We start from the raw sequence: 19371 nt of genomic DNA on the forward strand, positions 1-19371 counted from the left end.
TGATCCATGCTTCTGTAACCTCACAGTTGGATTACTGTAATGCATTATATCTGGGGCTGCCCCTAAAGACGACTTGGAAACTACAACTTGTCCAGATTGTAGCACTCCAACTGCTGTTGGGCTAGGCAAAGGGAATATATGCTGCCCATTTTGAAACAGTTTCATTGGCTGCCTGTCTGTTTCCAAGTGCATTATGACCTTTAAAGCACTTATCATAGAATCACAGAGTTGGAAGGGTCCATACAGGCCATCTAGTCCAACCCCCTGCTCAATGCAGGATCAGCCTAGAGCATCCCTGACAAGTGTTTGTCCAGTCACTGCTCAAAGACTGCCAGGGAGGCTTTTTCCATCAGAATCTAGGACCCACATATTTGAAGGATCATCATCTTCCGTATGTTCCTGTGCACCACCAGGCAGCCATCTATCGGCTAGCCCACCACTTAGGGTGGCCAGTCTGGCATTGACCAGGGCCCAGGCTTTTCCCATCATGGCTCCAGCTCTGCAGAATGGGCTCCCTGAAGAAATGAGAGGAGCCCCCCTCCTGTTTGCCAGAGTTTTGGAGGGGGTTTGAATAGCAGGAGGAATTGGGGTTGTTACTTTACCTTTGGTTTTAGGTTGGGATGTTTAGCTATTATTTGTAAGCCGCCTGGAAGCAAGAGGAAAGGTGGGATATAAATGTTATTAAATAAATAAATTAGAAAAGTCTCCTCAATAAACAGTTCTTATAAAAACTAGAAACATGTTTTGTACAAAGTGAAAGCTATGACAACATGCAATTGTGTGATATTACAGAAAAGTGCTGACCCCTGCCTCCTTCCTCAGCAAAGCCAGTTAAATTTCTGGTCTCTGAAACGTAGCCTTTAATTCCAATTCTGTGGAGTACTGCATGCATGAAGGGAAGATTTTACACACTCAGAAGTGCTTACATCTTATGACTGACTTCTGGCTCAGATCAAGCCCTATAACAATGCTTACCTTCAGATGTAAGGCAACCATTTTCCTTCTCACCTGTTCAATTTGCAAGCTAAGCTACATACTGAATAGAGATGGGCAGGCATTCTTTGAAGATGGGAATACAGCAGTAGTTTAATTCATAAGTGGATTGTTGTAAAAAAGAACCCCATACACACAAGGGTTGCAGTCTATGAATCTCCTGTCTCTCATAATGAGCTTTTTGACAGATTACATGGATACCGTTTAATGCATTTCACAATGGTTTTTAATAAGACCAGTGTTTTCTGTGGCTACGGAGTAGAATCCTGGGGGGGGAAACTCATTTTAAAATATCAAAATTTGAAAATATTAGCACTGTAACCACTGACCTAGTAACAGAAGGTCCCAGATTCAGTTCCCAGCATTTCTAGGAGGAACAGGTCATAGATGATGTGCAAGTCCTCAGCATGAGACCCTGGAGTGCTGCTGCCAGTCTGAGCAGAGGGTACTGACCTTGATGGAACAATGGTTCTGATTCAGTGTAAGACAGTTTCACAGCATGTACAATAGTGTACACCTTTTGGGCATAGCCTAGGAGTCTAAAAGTCTAAATTTAGTATCCTGCTTCAAAGGAATTCTTATCCTTCCCCATGATACAAATAGAATAATTCAACCAAATTTGACCACTGTTTATTGGGCTACATAATATTTATTCTATTGTCAAAGTACACACAGCCTGTTCCCAAGAGTGTTTATTGGCTAGGAGAAACACATCGCACTTCAGCAGATACAGTGTGTACTCCTGCTATCTTCAGCAAATATACTTGTTTACTCTTTACCAAGCATACATGTCAGAAAGGGTAGATATCATCTCCAAGTATTTTCAGAAAGCAGAGAACCCATTCTCAATCACATGTCTGAGACATAAAAACCTATCAAAAGCAACTCAACTAAAGCAGAGATATCTCACCAATACAGGTTACTCCTGTCATGTTAATGTAGTGATTGATAGTATACAATGGTTAAGTTGTATAGGAGTAAAGAGGCACACTCTTACTGAAGAATGCAGGCACTTCCTTTCATGTTAACATTGTGGCAAGTGTAGAACAATGTAAACTTAAAGTGAGCAAGTTTGTTCCATCTTAGCAAAATCAGAACTTCAGTGCTGACATAGCCACCAGGGAGGTGCAGGTAAGCAAGTATCACCTTCTTTTAAAAAGAGCCAGGACATGTAGGCTAATAAGTGTCAATGTTTATTTAAAAGAAAACTTCAAACCATTCCACCAATGAACATCTCATAGATAATGACAAACTAGTTTTCAGCTAGTGTCAGTGCAGATATAAGACATGATCTACTATAACAAATCAACAACAGTGCTAGCAAGAGACCAACATCTGCATAATTAGCACTGTTGGATGGGGAAGGGATGTGGGTCTGAAACCGCTCCAAGGCATCCTGGCCCACTTGTCCTTCACTCACAAGTCCAGAACAAGGTCTGCGTTAAAATGCTTCTTTGGTTGCATAAAATAGTTGGTGCATAAATCGTGGTCTGTAACAGGCACATATTGGACAGTGTGAATCCGTTATTAAGGCACATATTGCTGTGAAGCACAGGTCCCTCTCAGTATAGTAATCCACTACTACAGTAGCTCCAAGGGAAACACTGCACTTTGTTTTCCAACATGGAACACTGAGAAATAAAGATAGCAGTGCACTGCAGGAGAGCAACCCCCATCAGCTCAGTCAATCTATACTGGACATGGCCCAGGCTTAGTTCTTTTCTTACAAAATCCCTACTGTATAACTTTCATACAAAGCAGCTCCAATACTTACAGGAGATCCCGTGTATAAAGAACAATCAAATGTCACAATCATCTGCTGAACAATTTGGAATTCATTATATTCAGGTTCTTTGTGTTCCCCTCCAATAGTAAAGAAGGCAAGCCTCCTTGATCTTGGGGCTGAACACAGGAAAAAAACCTGCCTGCTTCTTTTCTATATACTGGTTTAAAACTGAACCAGGTAAAGCTTTAAAAAAATGTGCTATTCCTAGAAGGATGCTCTGGCACCCATCTCCAGCCAGAAAATATTTCATAAGCCTGAGTATACTTCTAGAAGAGAAGTGTACCTAGAGATCTTAGAGACAGGAGTATGGGAGACCAAGATCACAATATAACACAACCAGATCAAAAGTAACAGTAGAAAAGAGCAAAAGTCCAGTAGCACTTCTTCAGTGAGCAGTGACTCACAAAAGCCCATACCCTGCCACATATTTTGTTAGTCTTTAAGGTGCTACTGGACTTTTGCTCTTTTCTACTGCTAGAGAGAGACTAACACAGCTACCCATCTTGATAGATCAAAAGTAAGGAATACAAGGAAGGTACAGAGACTATTCTAGAGAGTTAGGTTAGACTGTCAGGAACTGTGGAGAGGAACACAGATGTGCCCACCAGGAGATATGTCTACTCCATATTTTAATCAATTGGGCAAACTAATTAGCAAAAGTATCACTTTCAATAGTTAATGGGAAAATGGACTATCCTGCAATCAAAGTTACTTCATAAACAGTTTGTTACTGATAGTATACAAAAGGCTTTGAAGTGACATATGGCCAAGCACTGCCAGTAGTATGTTCACAGTGCATTGTTAAAGCCTGCACAGCTGCCTTCTGGGCTCAGATACTGGACAGGAAGCAAAAATTGGGGTAGGGGGTAGAGTAAGAGACGTTCAACAGCTCTTCTAAGAAACCAGGCACACAACCAGAGAAGTTCTGGTATTCAAATCAAGCTGAACAGATGGAACAAATAACTGTCTAAATTCAAATTCTACACATTCCTTCTCTGGCTTGAAAACAGCTGTTGAGAACTCTTCTTGGATAACAGGAAGCTTCAGCTAGTTTTTTGTTTGTTTGTTTGTTTCTGCTTAGCAGGAAGTGCTAAAAATGGGTGCCTGAGATCCTCTCCCAAACATCCCTTTAAGTTAAAGCTTTAAACACGTTCTGTACAGACTGGAGGATATAGGGCTAGAAATGCATCTGAAGTGAAAGACGTAAGTGCTACCATTTCTCTGTTTTGCAAGCTCTCATCTACATTCAGAGCAAGCTCTTTTCCTGGCTTCCCACAGAGGCAGGGGTCCTGCCCCTTAACCTTTCAGGACATTTTCAACCTGACTGCGATATTGGGGCCCAGTCAATTTTGATACATAGTTTTCTCCTTTTACTTGCCTGAAGATGAAGTGACTAATGTTGGGGGCTCAAATATTGCCCTCGGGAAGTTGTGAAAGAATGAAGAGATTACAGCAATTAGAGTAATTCCTGTGGTGTGGCTACTTGACTTTAAGGACAGGCTGATATAACGAGAGCTTGCTGCTGTTCTGATATTGGAGTATGCCCCTGGCTAGAGCTTGGAGCTCTGCCACTCTCTATGCTCATAGCTTAAGAGGGTCCTCCACACACACACACACGCATACAGGGATGTTGTTCTGGAGAATCTAATCTCCTTTTTCACAAAAGACCTGGATTCAGGAGAGCTGCTCTTGCATTCAGTTAGCGTGCTGTGAAATTGGATGGATTCCAGTGGACTCAAAAGACTAGAGACTGAAGCGGCATGAATCAGGTCCCAGGAGACACCAGGAGTCAGAATCCAAGTCAGGCTTTGGATCCGCTTCCATCTCTTCCTTAGATGTTTGTGTGGCTTTGGTATGAGCCTCCAACTGTCCAGATAAACAAGAAAATCATTCTCCATATAGTAAAGGTATAGTTGACATATTACATTAACTGGATATCTATGTTAATTACAGTTGTGCTGAGTTCCATTATTGTACACAAAAATGTACAAACAGTAAAATACTGAAGTGCAAAGGCTAACACCCATTTGCCCAGATTGTAAGGAAGTATTACAAGAACCCGATTACTTCTCAGAGACTTCCTCATCTGCCTCTACAACAATGAATTAACTGGACATAAAAATTCTCTTAAAAAGTAACAGGACAATTCCCCACCTCCAGCTTTATATGAGAAAGAGAGCTGAAAAGAGAAGCAACTATTATTTCACCATCATAACTTTCCCCTGACTGTACATCTAAAATGTTCCACACAAAAGCAATGAAGAAAAACATACGTGGAATGATGTAAAGGAAGACCCTTCCTGCTTCTAGTTCAGGCTGACATTAGCTCCCCAGACCACAACTGATGGAGAAACTTCCATCTTACAACCAGACCACTATTGCCTCAATCAACTTTTTCAAACAAAAGAAATATAAAGAGCCTAAGTTACTCTGCTACACTCTAGCCTCTTTGGTCTGTCCAAAGTCAAGATATAAATCCAAACCAGTTTCAGTGGACTGCAAGAACACTTAACATCTGGCATATAAATCTGCCAGTTTCCTCAGAAGGCACCCTTACCGGCTGTGTTCCTTCCGTCCTAGAAAGACTCTGAAGCTGAGCACTGAGACGAGCCGTTTCCTGCTGCAGCTTCTTCTGGTCAGCCAAGCATTTTAATACCAAACCATTCAGTCGTTCTAGTTCAGCCTGCAGCAAACTGCACTTGCATGCTGTCGGCACCACAGATGTCTTCTCTGCACTGCAAGCTTCTGCTGTATCAAAGAGGTGCTGCTACACAGGGAGGAGGATTCAGGAATAAATCTGTCAGTATCTACAAACAAATAAAATCTTCAAGACCGATGACGTCCCAAGACACAGTAAAAAACTATGGATGCTCAGGAGAGACGGATCAAAATACTAAATATTGGAATCAGAATTCTTGAAAAACTGGTACACTAAAATATTAGCTCAAAGACAAACTGTTGCCAACTCTCCAGCCACAAACCTGAATCACTCCCTCCTTTGGGAATAATATCAAGGTTCTGATTGTAGCTATTAACATCTATTGCAAAAAAATTTAAAACCCCTCCCTCAGCCCTGTTTAGATCGCTGAATATTTATGTTATTTTCTTATTTAAAAAATTTATTAGCCAACCTTCTACCGTGTAGACTTCAAGGCAGATTACAATATAAATGATTATAAAAAACACATTGAAGACCTCCATTTAAAATCTTGATTAGGACTGAGCCTGCTTTAGTGGGGAAGGCGGAGTATAAATCAAATAAATAAATAAAACAAAATAATACATTAAAAAACTAAATTAGTCAAATCTTAATTAGACAAATAAAACTGACTGCCTCCTGAAGACAAAGGGAGGGGGCGAGGCTTACTGCCCTGGGGAGGTTGTTCCATAACCGTGGGGCTAACACTGAAAAGGCCCAATCTCATGTGCCCACAAGATGAGCTTCTTTGATTGGTGGGAAAGTCAGGAGGGCCTCTGATCTTACGAGAAATGAGAATGAACAACACCCCCCCCCCGATTTCTATAGGGGCAGAACAGACCATGACGTCCTTAAATACTCTCACCAGTCTGGTCTTCCCCTAAAATGGTCTTGGGGTTAATTTTTCACCAACCATATTAACTAGCCTTAAAAAAGACACTTTCACATGTACAGTCCATGTTCAGGCTGGTCTGAATTATCTTACCTTAATATACTGTGTATCTTGTCAATCTAGTAATCTCATTTTACATCATTAGCGTGCCCCTTATCCTTTCTTTTTATATAAACACTCTCTTTTAAGCCAATCTCTGTGAGCACGATTTCTGCCCGTAGCTCCAAACCACTGTGAAAGGTTCCATAAGAGGACAAAAGGTTACATTACCCAGGACTCTGTTGTGGACTTGTTGGTATCAACAGGAGGAGGAGATGCCAAGTGGAGTCCCTTCAACTCTTCGTAGGGAAGAGTCTCCTTCTCAGATCCTGAGGAGGCTAGACTTACAAGAGAAGGTGTTTCAGGCATGGGGATGAACTCTGCATTCTCCAGCTCCTAGTCACAGAGAAAGGGTGAGAATTCTGGGTCAGCATTTCTTTACACTGTTAACTACCACCTGAAGAATAAGAATCAAGGATATAGGAAGATTTCTGACTAGAAGATGGAAAACCTTTCCATGAATGCTGAGAGGGCTGCAGTCACAGTCTGTGTATAAATACACTGGAAGTCAGTATATATGTACCAGCAGATAGTGAGCAAAGTAAACTGTGCCTTGGTCCAGCTTTGGCTCCTGAGTCCATTTCCTCTACCTACTAACTGCAAGAGGTTGTTGCTGCACGAACTGGGAGCAGTGATCACAATGCATTCATGTCAATGGTAAGTTACCCATAAAAGCCAGAACAGTAACATTTGATTTCCAAGGAGGGAATTTTGCAAAAATGAGGGAACTAGTCAGAAGGAAGCTGAAATGGAAACACAAGAGAATCAAATCCCTAGAGGATATTTGGAAGCTATTTAAAACCACACTAATTGAAACCCTGGTAGAATGTATTTCCCAGGTTAGGGAAGGTACGCCCAAGTCCAAAAGGATGCCCACACAGTAACAACCCATGTTAAGAAAGCCACGAAAGGCAAAAAACCTTCTTGCAAAAAGAGAATTTGGGGAGCGGATTGCTAAAAGCATCAAGAAAAAGAGTAAACATTTCTTTAAAAATATCCAGTACAGGAAACCAAAAAGAGAAGCAGTGGGGCCTTTGGAGGATTGCTAAAGGAATAAAAGGAATAAAAGGATTGCTAAAGGGAGATGTCAGAGAAGCTTCGCATCTGTGTTCACCGGGGCAAGAGTGGGGCATGTACCCAGGCTGCAGCCACTATTTTCAAGAAGAAAGACTGAAGAAATAAGTCAAGATATGGTGAAAAAAGATGAAGTTCTAGAGATACTGGGAAAAATAAAACCCTGTACATCTCCAGGTCCTCACGGCATACACCCAAGGGTTCTTAAGGAACTCAAATGTGAGACTGTTGATCTACTAACCAGTACATGTAAATTCAGCCGCTGTACCAGAAGACTGGAGAGTAGCAAACTTTACACCAATTTTTAAAAAAGGATCTGGGGAGAACCAAGAAATCACAGGCCAGTTACCTTAATGTCTGTCCCAGGCAAATTAGTAGAAACTGTAATCAAAGACAGAATTATTAGGCACACAGAGGAGCAAAGCCTACTGAGGTAAAATTGGCATGGCTTCTGTAAAGGGCTGCCTCACCAACCATTTGGAGCTCTTTGAGAAAATGAACGAACACGTATATAAGAGCAACCTGGTAGACAATACTCGGAAATTCCAAAAGCCTTTTGACAAGGTATCTCACCAAAGACTCCTGCATAAGTGTAGCAGTCATGGGACAAGAGGACATGTCCTCTTATGGATTAAAAATTGGTTAAACGACAAGAAGCAGAGAGTAGGAATACATGGACAATTTTCTCAGTGGAAAGAAATAAACTGCAGTCCCACAAGAATCATTATTGCAGCCAGTGCTAATTTGTTCATAAATGATCTGGAACTGGAAGTGAGCGTTACAGTAGCCATATTTCTGCAGAGGACACAAAATTATTCAGGATGATGAAAACCAATGTTGACTGAAGAGCTCCAGGAGGATCTCCACAAATTGGTAAGAGAGCAACAATTTGGCATGTAAATTCAATGAAGGTAAGCAGACGGTGATGGGCACTAGAACAAAAATTCCCCAACTGTAAGTATGTGTTACAGGGTTCTGAACTTGCTGATACTGAGAAGGAAAGAGACCTTAGGGCTACAGTGGATAGTTCAATGAAAGCTACAACACAGTGTGCTGCAGCAGTGAAAAAGGCAAACTCTATGCTTGGAATTATTAGGAAAGGGATTGAAAATTAAATAACCAATGTTCTAATACCCCTATATAAATCTATGGTGAGGTCTCATGTGGAATACTGTGTGCGGTTCTGGTCACCATATGTCAACAAGGACATTGCAGAGCTTGGAAACGTACAAAAGATGGCAACTAAGATGATTAAGGGCACCTTTCCTATGAGAAAAATCTGAAGAGGCTGGGACTAAACTGAAAACTGAAACAAAATTATGAGGTAGAGAGGGTGTAAAGAGAGAGCTTTTTCTCCCTATCCCAAAGTATTAGAACTTGAGGGCATACAATGAAGTTTATTGGCAGTAGATTTAGGACAGACAAAAGGAAATACTGTTTTATTCAACAGTTGGTTAAAATGTCTAATATGCTGCCAGAGTATTTCCTGAAGCCCACAGACATAGTGGGCTTTAAAAGGGAATTAGACAGATTCAGGGAGGACAGGTCTATCAGCAGCTATTAGCTACTAAAAGGACTAAAAGTAACCTCCACATTCAGAGGCAATAATTCTCTGAATACCAGTGTTACAAAGACTTGGTGCTACAACTGCAAAGGCCCCTCCCAAGTTGCCACCTACCTAAGGGGGCACCCGAACCAGGTCCTCAAATGATGACTGTAGTACTTGGGCAGGTTCATAAGGGAGTAGGTAGTCTTTGAGGTATGCTTGTTACAAGTCATATATGGCTTTAAAGGTCAACACCAGCACACTGAATTGTGCCTGGAAACAGATTGGGAGGCAGTGCAAATAGGCCAAGAATTGAGTAATGTGGTCCCTATGGGTTGCCAGCATGATGGGGTCTTGCTGGCCACATAGTCCCCAACGAGGATATGAAATCTCCTGGGTACAGAGTACACTTCTTTAGTCGTGGATGCACCACAGCCTATTTCAAAGCTGGGGTGACCATAGCCCCTCTCAAGGAGGCATTCACTACCTCTCAGATCCAGTCAGTCAGCCAGCCCCCCCCCCCCGATTTAAGTAGCTAGAAAGGCAAGGGACATACAAGCAGGTGGTAAGCCTTAAACCTTCAAGGATTCTGTTCACATCCTCAGATGAATAAATTGAAAAATGTCCCAACAGTTGGACAAGTTGGAACACTGACATCATCTGACTTTGTTACTGCTAATGTAGAGTCGAAGTTGGTAAGGATGCAAGAGATTTTATCTACGAAGTGTTGTGCAAAATAGTCACAGTCGGCCACTGAGGAGTCTTCCTGCAGGTCTGATCCCACCAAGCCTCTGACCACCTGGAACAGCTCCACTGGAAAATAGTTTGCAGACACAATGATGGCAAAAAAGTATTTTTTTTCTTTGCCACCATCACCGCCACAGAATATGCTTCAAAATGAGCTTTAGTCCAAGTCTTGTAGGATTTGTCCCAAGTCTTCCTCTACTGTTGTTCTTGCCATCTCTCTTGCCTTTTCATTACCCACAGCCCCTCAGTAAAATAACGGGCTACCTGGGCTCTAACATCTGAGAGAGGCACCTGGGAGTGATCGTGTCCACTGCCAGGGGTCATTTCCTCATTCCAGACTTCACTCATGGTGGCATCACCAGGAACACCAACCATATCAACAGTGAAACCCCCTAGAGCAGTCAGAAAGCCATTCAGATCCAGCTGGCTACAGAGACAGATTATTTTAATAGATCTTGTCTATTGTCCTGGTATCTCTGTAAATCTGAACCCAAGCAAATAGTGTCCATGACAAAGGAACCATCATCAAATCTTTCTCCCTGAGATCATTCACCCCACCCAGAACAAAATACCAGATCAAGGTTGTGACCTGCACAATGTGTAGGTCCACTTATTTTCTGAGACAGGCCCATGGCTGTCGTGGAGGCCATGAAATCTTAAGCCTCTCCAGACAAGATAGCCTCGGCATGAATGCTGATGTTCCCTGGGGCAACCAGCCTGGAGGTCTTCAGTACCACCCCTCCCGCCGAGACCACCTCTGTCAGATCAAGCAGGGAGACTACTAAGCAGTAGGATGGGTGGTACACCAACAGAATACCAATGCTGCCTCTCCATCCCAACATTAGGTACACAGCCTCAAAACTGTCCTAAATGGGGTATTGTTAACTTACCACAAAAATCTACTTAGTCAGTGAGTTCTCTGCAATGGTTGAAAAATCAGCTATGAACACCTATTAGCTGTTAAAGTAGCAGCAGCAGGATCTCCTTCCTTGGACCCCCCTTTTGATCCTGAGTTGAAATTCCAGGTGGATTATCCTTCTAAATAAGATCTGCTTTGTGTTGGTCTGAACAGGTTAGCCAAGAAGCTTCACCCATCAAGCAATTCCAACTACTGCCTTAAGAAAGACTCCAAAGAAGTGATTCTGAAACAGATTTCCTGTGATCGTTTAAAGAACTGCAAATTCATGTCTAGAGATAAGCCTCTCAGCCACATCTTCTAGGTCTTTGGTGGGAAAAGATCACTTTTCTTTTATCTTCTGACCCCAGAGACTACAGAAAAGTCAATTTGGAAATGGTCACCTTGCGCAGCCAGCTAGGGCAAGAGCTGCTGGCAGCAGCACTGCTATCTCCGATGTCTTCTGTCGAACTGACACGATCCCCCATTCCGCGGTCTGCTTCCATGGTTCCTCTGAAACCTCTGCTGGGATCAGGGGTCTCAGATTCCCGCTCACTTTCCTCATCTTCTCCTCCTTCAGCTGTCGAACTCTGAGCCACTAGCAGAAAATAGGATAATTGCAGCATGATTTCCTGGTCTGGGAATTTTCGGGATAGCCATGATATAAAAAGGAAGATAATCTCACTTATCTGTGGGGTGAAGTGTCACTTCACCCTAACTGTGTAAAAATTACAACCCCAGAAGATAAATGTTTAATTTGCATGCTTGACACTCAGGGGGTTAACCTCCAAAAGGTAAGCAAAAGGATGTACATAAAATCTTTCCAAGGAGCATTCAGTCTGTCTAAATATGGAGGATGGCTTTTCCGATGTTAAAAGAAGGTAGGCCAATGGAGCAAAAGAGGTGTTTTCAGTACCTCTAGGAGAGGCACAAGTTTTATTTTATTGAGATATATATACCCCACTTCTCACCCAATGGGAACCCAAGTCAGTTTACAATATTATTATCCCTTCCCTCCATGTTATTCTCACAGCAAACCTGTGAGGTAGGCTGAGAAGAGGTGACTGGCCCCAAGGTCACCCAGCAAGCTTCCATGGCAGAGTGGAAGCCAGATCCTAGTCCAGCACTCTAACCATTACACTACACTGGCTCACTGAAACAGAGCCGGTGAGAAAGGGGGACTGGGGAGACGACATTTGAGGGTTTGAGGGCCCCCAGCTGGGTCTCTCCAACAGCTGACAGTAGAGTTTAGCTTCCCCTGGAATGCCTCTGCTCTGCTATTTGGGCTGCACTCTCTCTTACACACAAGACTGAGAGAGAGAGAGAGACAGATGCTGGGGGTTGGCTCAGTTTCCTCTGCCTGACTCCGCCCTGTCCCTGTGTAGCCAGCCAGCCTCACACTTTGCATGCTGGGAAGGCAGCAGGTGCATCATGTACTCCTTCTCTCCCTCCTACGATGATTTGCATGGCAGCAGCCAGTCCCTCATCTGTCGTCATCCTCCTTGCATTATCTGCATTGCAAAAAGCCCACCCTTTGCACCATTCCCTGAGCTGCATAGAGAAGTTTCTCTTCCCCAAGAAAAGGATTGTCATCTGGTACATGAGCCCTTAGCTGGAGACAATGGGGGGGGGGCCCTTCTCAATTAACTCATGGCCCAGAGAAGACCATGATGGAGGGAGCAGGGCTGTTAAGAATCACATTTATTATTTATTTTGTCAGATTTCTACCCCGCCCTCCCAGCTGAGGCCAGCTCAGGGCGGCTTACATAAAAAAGTGCATAAATTACAATAAAAACAAGTAAAACACTTAAGACAATACTACAACCAATTGATGACATAATAAATGCAAGTATTATTGTCCTTGTTGATTGTTGATTGTGATGCTGCAGAGGCAAAAACGTTTCCAGGCAGTTCTTCAGAATTAGCATCCCAGGAAAAAGATCAGTGTCTAAAAAGCAGTGGGAGTTCCAGATAAGACTGCCAACTGACCAAGAAAGAGGATTGGTTTGCACCTCTGCCTTTAATGGCAGCCTGATCTATCGAAATCAGCAAGGGCACTTTTGACAAAACAGAGCAAACATTTATTATTGGCTTGTTCCTGCAGTTCAAACTGCTGTGAGAGGCACAGCAATAGGAGCTAGTAAGAAAAAAGTTGGCAATCCCTAGATCTGGGTGAGGAGAATAGCAGGGGGTTGTGCGGGGCATTTGGTGCTGGTGAATGGAAAGGGATGGATTCAGGATGGACTTGGGGGGAGATCATGGGCAATGTTCCCTCTAAGCTGTGGAGTTTTGTGAGCAAAAATTCTATTTAGTGAGCTACTGGTATTAAAGTTGTGAGCGAGCGATTTGGCTGCTGCATAAATTAGTTTGCTCTGGAGCCCTCCTTCCTGAGCTAAGACAAAAATGTGTGAGCCGGAGGCTAAAAAACTGTGAGCTACCTCACACTAACTCAGCTTAGAGGGAACACTGCATGACATTAACCACACTTTACTCAGTGAGCCATCAGAGGATGTGGCACACACAGCCACTGAGTCATCTGAGGCTTTGGCAGGCAAAACATTGATACAGCAGTTTGATTCTGATATTGGCTTTTTACAGAGTGAAGCCCCTACATCTGCAGAGGTAGAAGAAGCAGTTCAGTGAGGTTCATTTCCAGTTTCTCTTCTTCATGCTAGATTACAAAACAGTGAAACTTTCCTTCGTGACCAGTTAGTTTGGAGTAAAAGCAAACAAGCTTGCTGCCTATTTAGTATTCTTCCAGCATCAGGTTGTTTCTCACTTTCATCTGTTAATGGATACTGCAGCCAACCTAAGTGGATCAGGTTGTATGACAAAATTTCAACACCAAGAAACCAAAAACCATAAAACCCGTTATGTTACTTGGCAAACCCCAGAAAAATGCTTGGGATATTATATTACAGTTTATCAACAACTGCAAAAGAAAATTCGAAGTGAAGTAGCGGTGTGGAAACAAATCCTTCACAGAATATTAGATGAGACATTGCTTCTTGGAGAAAGAGGCCTAGCATTTGGGGGTGAAACTCAACAAATTGGATATCCTAATGATGGCAACATTCTTGGGAATCTTGGGCTGATAGCCCACTATGATCCCAACCTTGAAGAACGTATCAGCAGAGTGAAAGAGTTTCAAGCAACCCATCACTGCTTGCAGTATCGTTACTGGTCCGCTGATATACAAAATGAATGTATAGAATGTTGTGCTGCACACGTACAAACGGGTCATCTTAAAAGAAAGAGAACTATCCAAATACTATGCTATAATTGCTGATGCAACCCCAGACTCAGCACACTATGAACACACTGAGTTCATTCTGCTTTATGTCCACTTCAGCAATGAGAAAGGTACATATGAAATTCAATAAAGGGTTCCTAGAATTTGTTGATTGCTACAAGAAAACTGGTGAAGCAAGGTTCACAGATGAGACTTCAAATGTCAGTGAAAACCTACATGAATATCATCCAGAGGAATGTGTCAAGAAGCAAGTCTGCTCTGTTCTTCCTGACTGCATAACTAGCAATATGACAAGACGCTATGAAGCAATTAAAAAGTTAGACTTCACCTTTGGTTTCTTGTGGAAATACCCAGATTTGGAAAAGAATGAAATGGAAGATGTGGTCAAAGAATTTAGTACTGAATATTGTGGTGATGTGTCTGATGATCTCATGGAAGAAATGAAACCTCTGAAGGCTGTCCATTCTGCCAACCTGGGATTGGAAGTTTTGTCCCCTCTTCAACTTGAACTCTGAAGGTCAAGACCAGCACTTTGAATTATGCCTGGAAAATTGTGACTAGGAGGCACTGAACTTAGCAAACTTATTTCCTAACTGCCCTCTACCTGTCACTGCTGCCCAAGATCCTCAATGAGCCAAAGTCATCTGTCAGCTTTAGGAACCTTGGCAGTAGAGGCACAGCTTGCCCAAAAACTTGACTCTGATAGTATTATCAAACTGTTCGCTAGCCAAAAAGCTCACAGAATACTATGAGCTAGATTTCTTCAAATCTGTGTCTTCTCATTTAAAGCTGACAAGTGCTAGATTGTTGTTATCTGAAAGTGGGTTTGTTGTTGTTTTCTTGCACCATATCTTATTTCAATCTGCACTGTAAATGAAATCTGTTCTTTAATAATCCTGTCCCTTTCCCTTTATTAATGTTTCTTACCTAACGAACAATTATTCAATTCATAGATGGTAGCAGCTAGCTGAAAATATTTGGTTTCAATCAGGGTCGTGGGGGGTGAGGGTGGAATCTCTGTCTGGGGGCCCATGGTGGCTCTTGGCAGCCCTGCATTGAAATACCTAATCAACAAATTTTGAAGGCTGGAAATTAGCATTTTCCCATGGGTAGAAGGATCTGCTGGGCTTCTTTGGTTTAAAAACAGAAAAGACATTCAACTGGGAAAAATACCAGGAATGGCTGGCAGATGCCAAGATATGAAGAAAAAGAACATGCTGTCGAGTGGCAACTGACTCATGGTGACCCCTACCACAGGGCATTCCAGGCATACGATGAGCAAAGGTGGTCTCTGCCCCTGCTTTCCTCCACACAGCAACCCCAGTCTTCCTTGTTGGTCTCCCTTTCATATATTGGCCGTGGCTGACCCTGCTTAGCATACAAACTCAGGTGAGCTCAGGCCAAACCAGGCTGCTAAAATGTGACCTAAGTGAAATTAAGTGGCTTCATGAGAAGGCCTAGAGAACACAAAAGAATAAAGTAAATGTTGAGTAGAATCTTTTTTTAAAAAACCACATCAAAGAAAAACAAGAGCTGAAGACAGCACAGTAATTATTGCTTCTTTTGTCTTCTCTTTGCTCTTTAGTACTTTGATGATTTTCGCTAAACTACATGCCATTCCTTTTTTGCAATCAAGGGCTGCAAATATAAGTAAAGTTCTTTTTCTTTTTATGAATGGAGTTATAGTGCTCCACATGCGTCCACATAAAGCCTAACTTGGTATGCATGCCAAAGTACAAAGAGAAGAAATGGGTTGACTCCTGCCTGGATTTGAACAGATAAGATGCCCAAAGGTTCCAACATCCAAAGTAATCTGGAGCATATGGAGGTCAAGAAAAACCTGGGGTTCTTAATCTGAAGAAAACCTTTAAAGAGACAAAAAAATGATTACTTACCAGTCCCAATGGATAGGCCACTGCTACTTGAACGAAGGATGGTTTTAGAATTTATCACTTTTTCTGTGGAGAAAGAAAGGGATTTTTTAAGTAACGGGTTTCAGAAGAATCTGGGAATGCTGACACATGCTGACATATTTCCTCTGAAAGAATATGGCCACTCTTCCAAGTAATCTCTAGTTAAAGAAGACACGTATCCATGGACATAAGAAACATAAGAACATAAGAGAAGCCAATGTTGGATCAGGCCAATGGCCCATCCAGTCCAACACTCTGTCACACAGTGGCCAAAAATACCAGGTGCCATCAGGAGGTCCAGCACTGGGGCCAGGACACTAGAAGCCCTCCCACTGTTGCCCCACCACCAAGCATCAAGAATACAGAGCATCACTTGCCCCAGACCGAGAGTTCCTATCTATACCTTGTGGCTAATAGCCACTGATGGACCTCTGCTAATAGCCACTGATGAAGCTGGTGATCCGGGGACTTTCCTTACTTACCGACAATTATGATAGTGTGCCAGCCACGGCAAGACAGATCGGGAACATAATGCAGGGAGCCAAAAATGGGCCGAGGCCATGACGTGCAAATATCAGAACTATGAGCTCTCTCTGTTGGTGTCATTGCTAAGCGACCATTGCCACCATTCCCCCAGGCAAAGATATGGTTATCTAAAGAAGAGAAGACATCTATCAGTCTAAGTCCAGCAGTTCATACAGCCTTTTAGACACCTTTTGTTTGAGTGGCCAGATTCTGAAATTTCCCCCTTTGTGCTACCATTCTCCAAGAAGGACCTTAGGACCCTACAAACTCAGGCCCACAGAAATACATTACAAGCCCACCAGTGGCCATACTCACCATCAGTAGCAGCTATAGTGAACTCATCACCGCAGGAAACCCTGATAACCTGCTTTCCCCCGAGGGGTCCTCCAAGCAGATTAATGCCCACACGTTTCTTATAGTCTCCGACACCCAGCTGCCCACACTTGTTGGAACCAAAAGTAAGCAGACGGCCCCGTTCTGAAAACAAAACCAAACACAGAGTCATTGCGGAAATCAAGACAGAAAGGTGCTAAACTCTGCTGGAGAATCAGTCGAGCCACAGGAACATCAGTGTATGTCATAGTAAGATAGTGAAAAACCTACCAGTTATGTTGCAATGTCAATTACTGCTACATCAATGGTAGGTTAAGTGTATGTTTTAAAGCATCAGTCTTTTCAGTAACTCTTCCCTGAACACATAGGCCTGTACCTGAAAAATCCTGAAGCTCCATTACTGTTGACTGCCTAGTAAGTGATACTGTATGCATCATTCCTTATCACTCTAAGGAACAGAAGCCCCAAGTCAGTAGCAGACATGATTACCACGCACCCTAATATGCCTCACTGCAAAGAATTTCAGTATTCATGGTTCTATACACAAAGGTAAAACCTAGACTATTCTATCAACAATGGTTTATAGAACTAGGCTGCATAGCAGACTGAAGATACGCAAATTAAGATGGCACTTATTTCAGTGAATCTGCCCTAAAGGAGATTAGTGTACTCTTATCCAGGTGGGACTATACCGCAGGGTTGAATGCAGTTTGAGCAGATCTCACCATCTATAGCAGCTGTGTGTGTCTTTCCTGGGGCAATGGTGCGAATCTTGTAGAAAGAGAGCTTCCTGGCCAAACTGAAGGTGGTGGGCCTAAAGAATGAGAGAAACCAGTATGACAAATCTAATGCCAGGATCCAATACTCACATACACCTTTAGATCTTCTTCGTGCAGGGCTACAGTAAGCCACAAGGGTACAGATACAGGTACCATATAAGTCAGTCCTTTCAACTCCTGCTTGGATCAAATGCTAAACTTCTTATATAGACCCCTCATAAATATGCCGTAATACTGCACAACCAAAGTAAGCTTTCTGCAAGATTTCGTAAATCACAACTGTTCCCCTCCCTCTCTTTTCCTTTTATCATTCTGACTGGATCCTAAGCAAAATATACACACTCTTCTTTGCCATTTCCACTTATTTATATCCCATACTTCCTCCAAAGTTACAATACATGGATAGAATGATCCTATAACCCCTCCCAAAAGAACATCTCTCTCATTTTTAGTGTTATCCCAGAAATGCTGCTTACATCATGATTAATGATCCCTGAAGTACACTGGTTCAGACCCAGCTTGTTGAATTCATTCAGACCACAAGCTAAGACCTTGCCAGCCTGTGTGAGCAGAAAAGTTCCATCACTGCCACACTGGACTGAGACAATATTGGAGGTCTTCTGAATTTCCACCTATAAAGAGCAATATCAAACATCATAAGACAGAGATACACAAAACATCAAAGCACCAAATGAATACCAGATACTGTATGGCAGTAAAGCAGAAATCAAAGCTTCAGCCAGAATACAACAGCTGCAGAGACATGGATTGATCCACTTAATACTTCAGAAGGTACAACAGCAGTGCACTGTAATGAACTGATCATAGAATTACTTTCTTCCATTGGCTTATCACTTAACTATCTGAATCCTACCAAGTTTGTAGAAATAACTGTTCTAGATTTACAAAAATATGTTGTAGGGAACAATATGACTAAGATAGAGGCCATTTATTGTTCCATCAAAGGAAAAATGCTCCAGAAAAGAGATACAGTGAACCTGCCTAAAGCTTGCAAGTTATGACAAAGGACCAACCAGTGTTACCTTCTGTGGGAGGGAATAATCATCTTCTGAATCCAGCCCTAGGCGTCCTGTATTTGGAAAGACACAATCAGACATAGCCCTTATTTCTCATGCTAAAATGACATGATTATGGAGAAATGACTGTTATTTAAATTTCAAGCAATTCTGCCCAATTATGAGGAAACAGGACTGACACATTTCTTAAAGTCAAAGATACAACATTCCATGTTTGATGGAAACCAGTTCTTGTGTCCATTTTTTTTAGAATGTATTCCCTTTGAAATCTTCTACAACCTCAGCTCTAAAGAAATATAATCCTGTCACCAGCTAGTACCTTTCAATTGTTTTGCTGTGCAACTACACTGTAGTTTCATCATGAAACTTAAGAAGTTGGTATGTGTTTGTTGAAGTATCTATTTACTTTGTTCCATCCCTCCACCCCCAGCATCAAAGGCAGAAGAGAAAAGAAATCACAAACCATATTCTCCACAGCCCCATGTGTAGACCTCTCGGTTTCGGGTCAGCACAGCCACATGGTTATCTCCACAAGATACCTGCTCCACAGAATTGTTGAGAAAGAAGTTCAGCTGCTCAGGTTCTAGAACCTCAGAGCCAAAAGCCTTGTCAACACCTATACAGCCATAGTAGTCTGAGCCAAAGGCAAAGACCTGACCTTCATCTGCAAAAAAGGAAGGACCAGGTGAATTAGACATGAAGTGTACCTCAGTTTACTTAGATGTCCTTAACTAAAAGCCAAAGGCTGCCCAAGGTTATCTGCATCTTTAACACAGCAAAGCTAAAATAAAAGGTAAGCTA

At 42.4% G+C, this 19371-nt stretch overlaps 1 protein-coding gene across 1 annotated transcript in view; it reads right to left on the bottom strand.

The window, feature by feature from the left end:
• Positions 1 to 3229: 3229 nt before the first annotated feature.
• NEK9 (NIMA related kinase 9) overlaps positions 3230 to 19371 on the bottom strand; it is a 36997-nt gene continuing 20855 nt past the window's right edge. The window contains exons 12-22 of the mRNA XM_015420640.1: positions 19034 to 19234; positions 18577 to 18623; positions 17969 to 18165; positions 17480 to 17568; positions 16737 to 16898; positions 16379 to 16549; positions 15879 to 15941; positions 11135 to 11328; positions 6640 to 6804; positions 5337 to 5546; positions 3230 to 4645 (exon numbers count right to left, since the gene is read on the bottom strand). Coding sequence (XP_015276126.1) covers positions 4523 to 4645; positions 5337 to 5546; positions 6640 to 6804; positions 11135 to 11328; positions 15879 to 15941; positions 16379 to 16549; positions 16737 to 16898; positions 17480 to 17568; positions 17969 to 18165; positions 18577 to 18623; positions 19034 to 19234 — 1622 coding nt within the window. The 3' untranslated portion in view covers positions 3230 to 4522. The remainder of the gene's footprint in view (positions 4646 to 5336; positions 5547 to 6639; positions 6805 to 11134; positions 11329 to 15878; positions 15942 to 16378; positions 16550 to 16736; positions 16899 to 17479; positions 17569 to 17968; positions 18166 to 18576; positions 18624 to 19033; positions 19235 to 19371) is intronic.

The sequence above is a fragment of the Gekko japonicus genome, unplaced genomic scaffold (assembly GCF_001447785.1).
Source record: "Gekko japonicus isolate JY-2015 unplaced genomic scaffold, Gekko_japonicus_V1.1 scaffold1050, whole genome shotgun sequence".
NCBI classification, from domain to species: Eukaryota; Metazoa; Chordata; class Lepidosauria; order Squamata; family Gekkonidae; genus Gekko; species Gekko japonicus.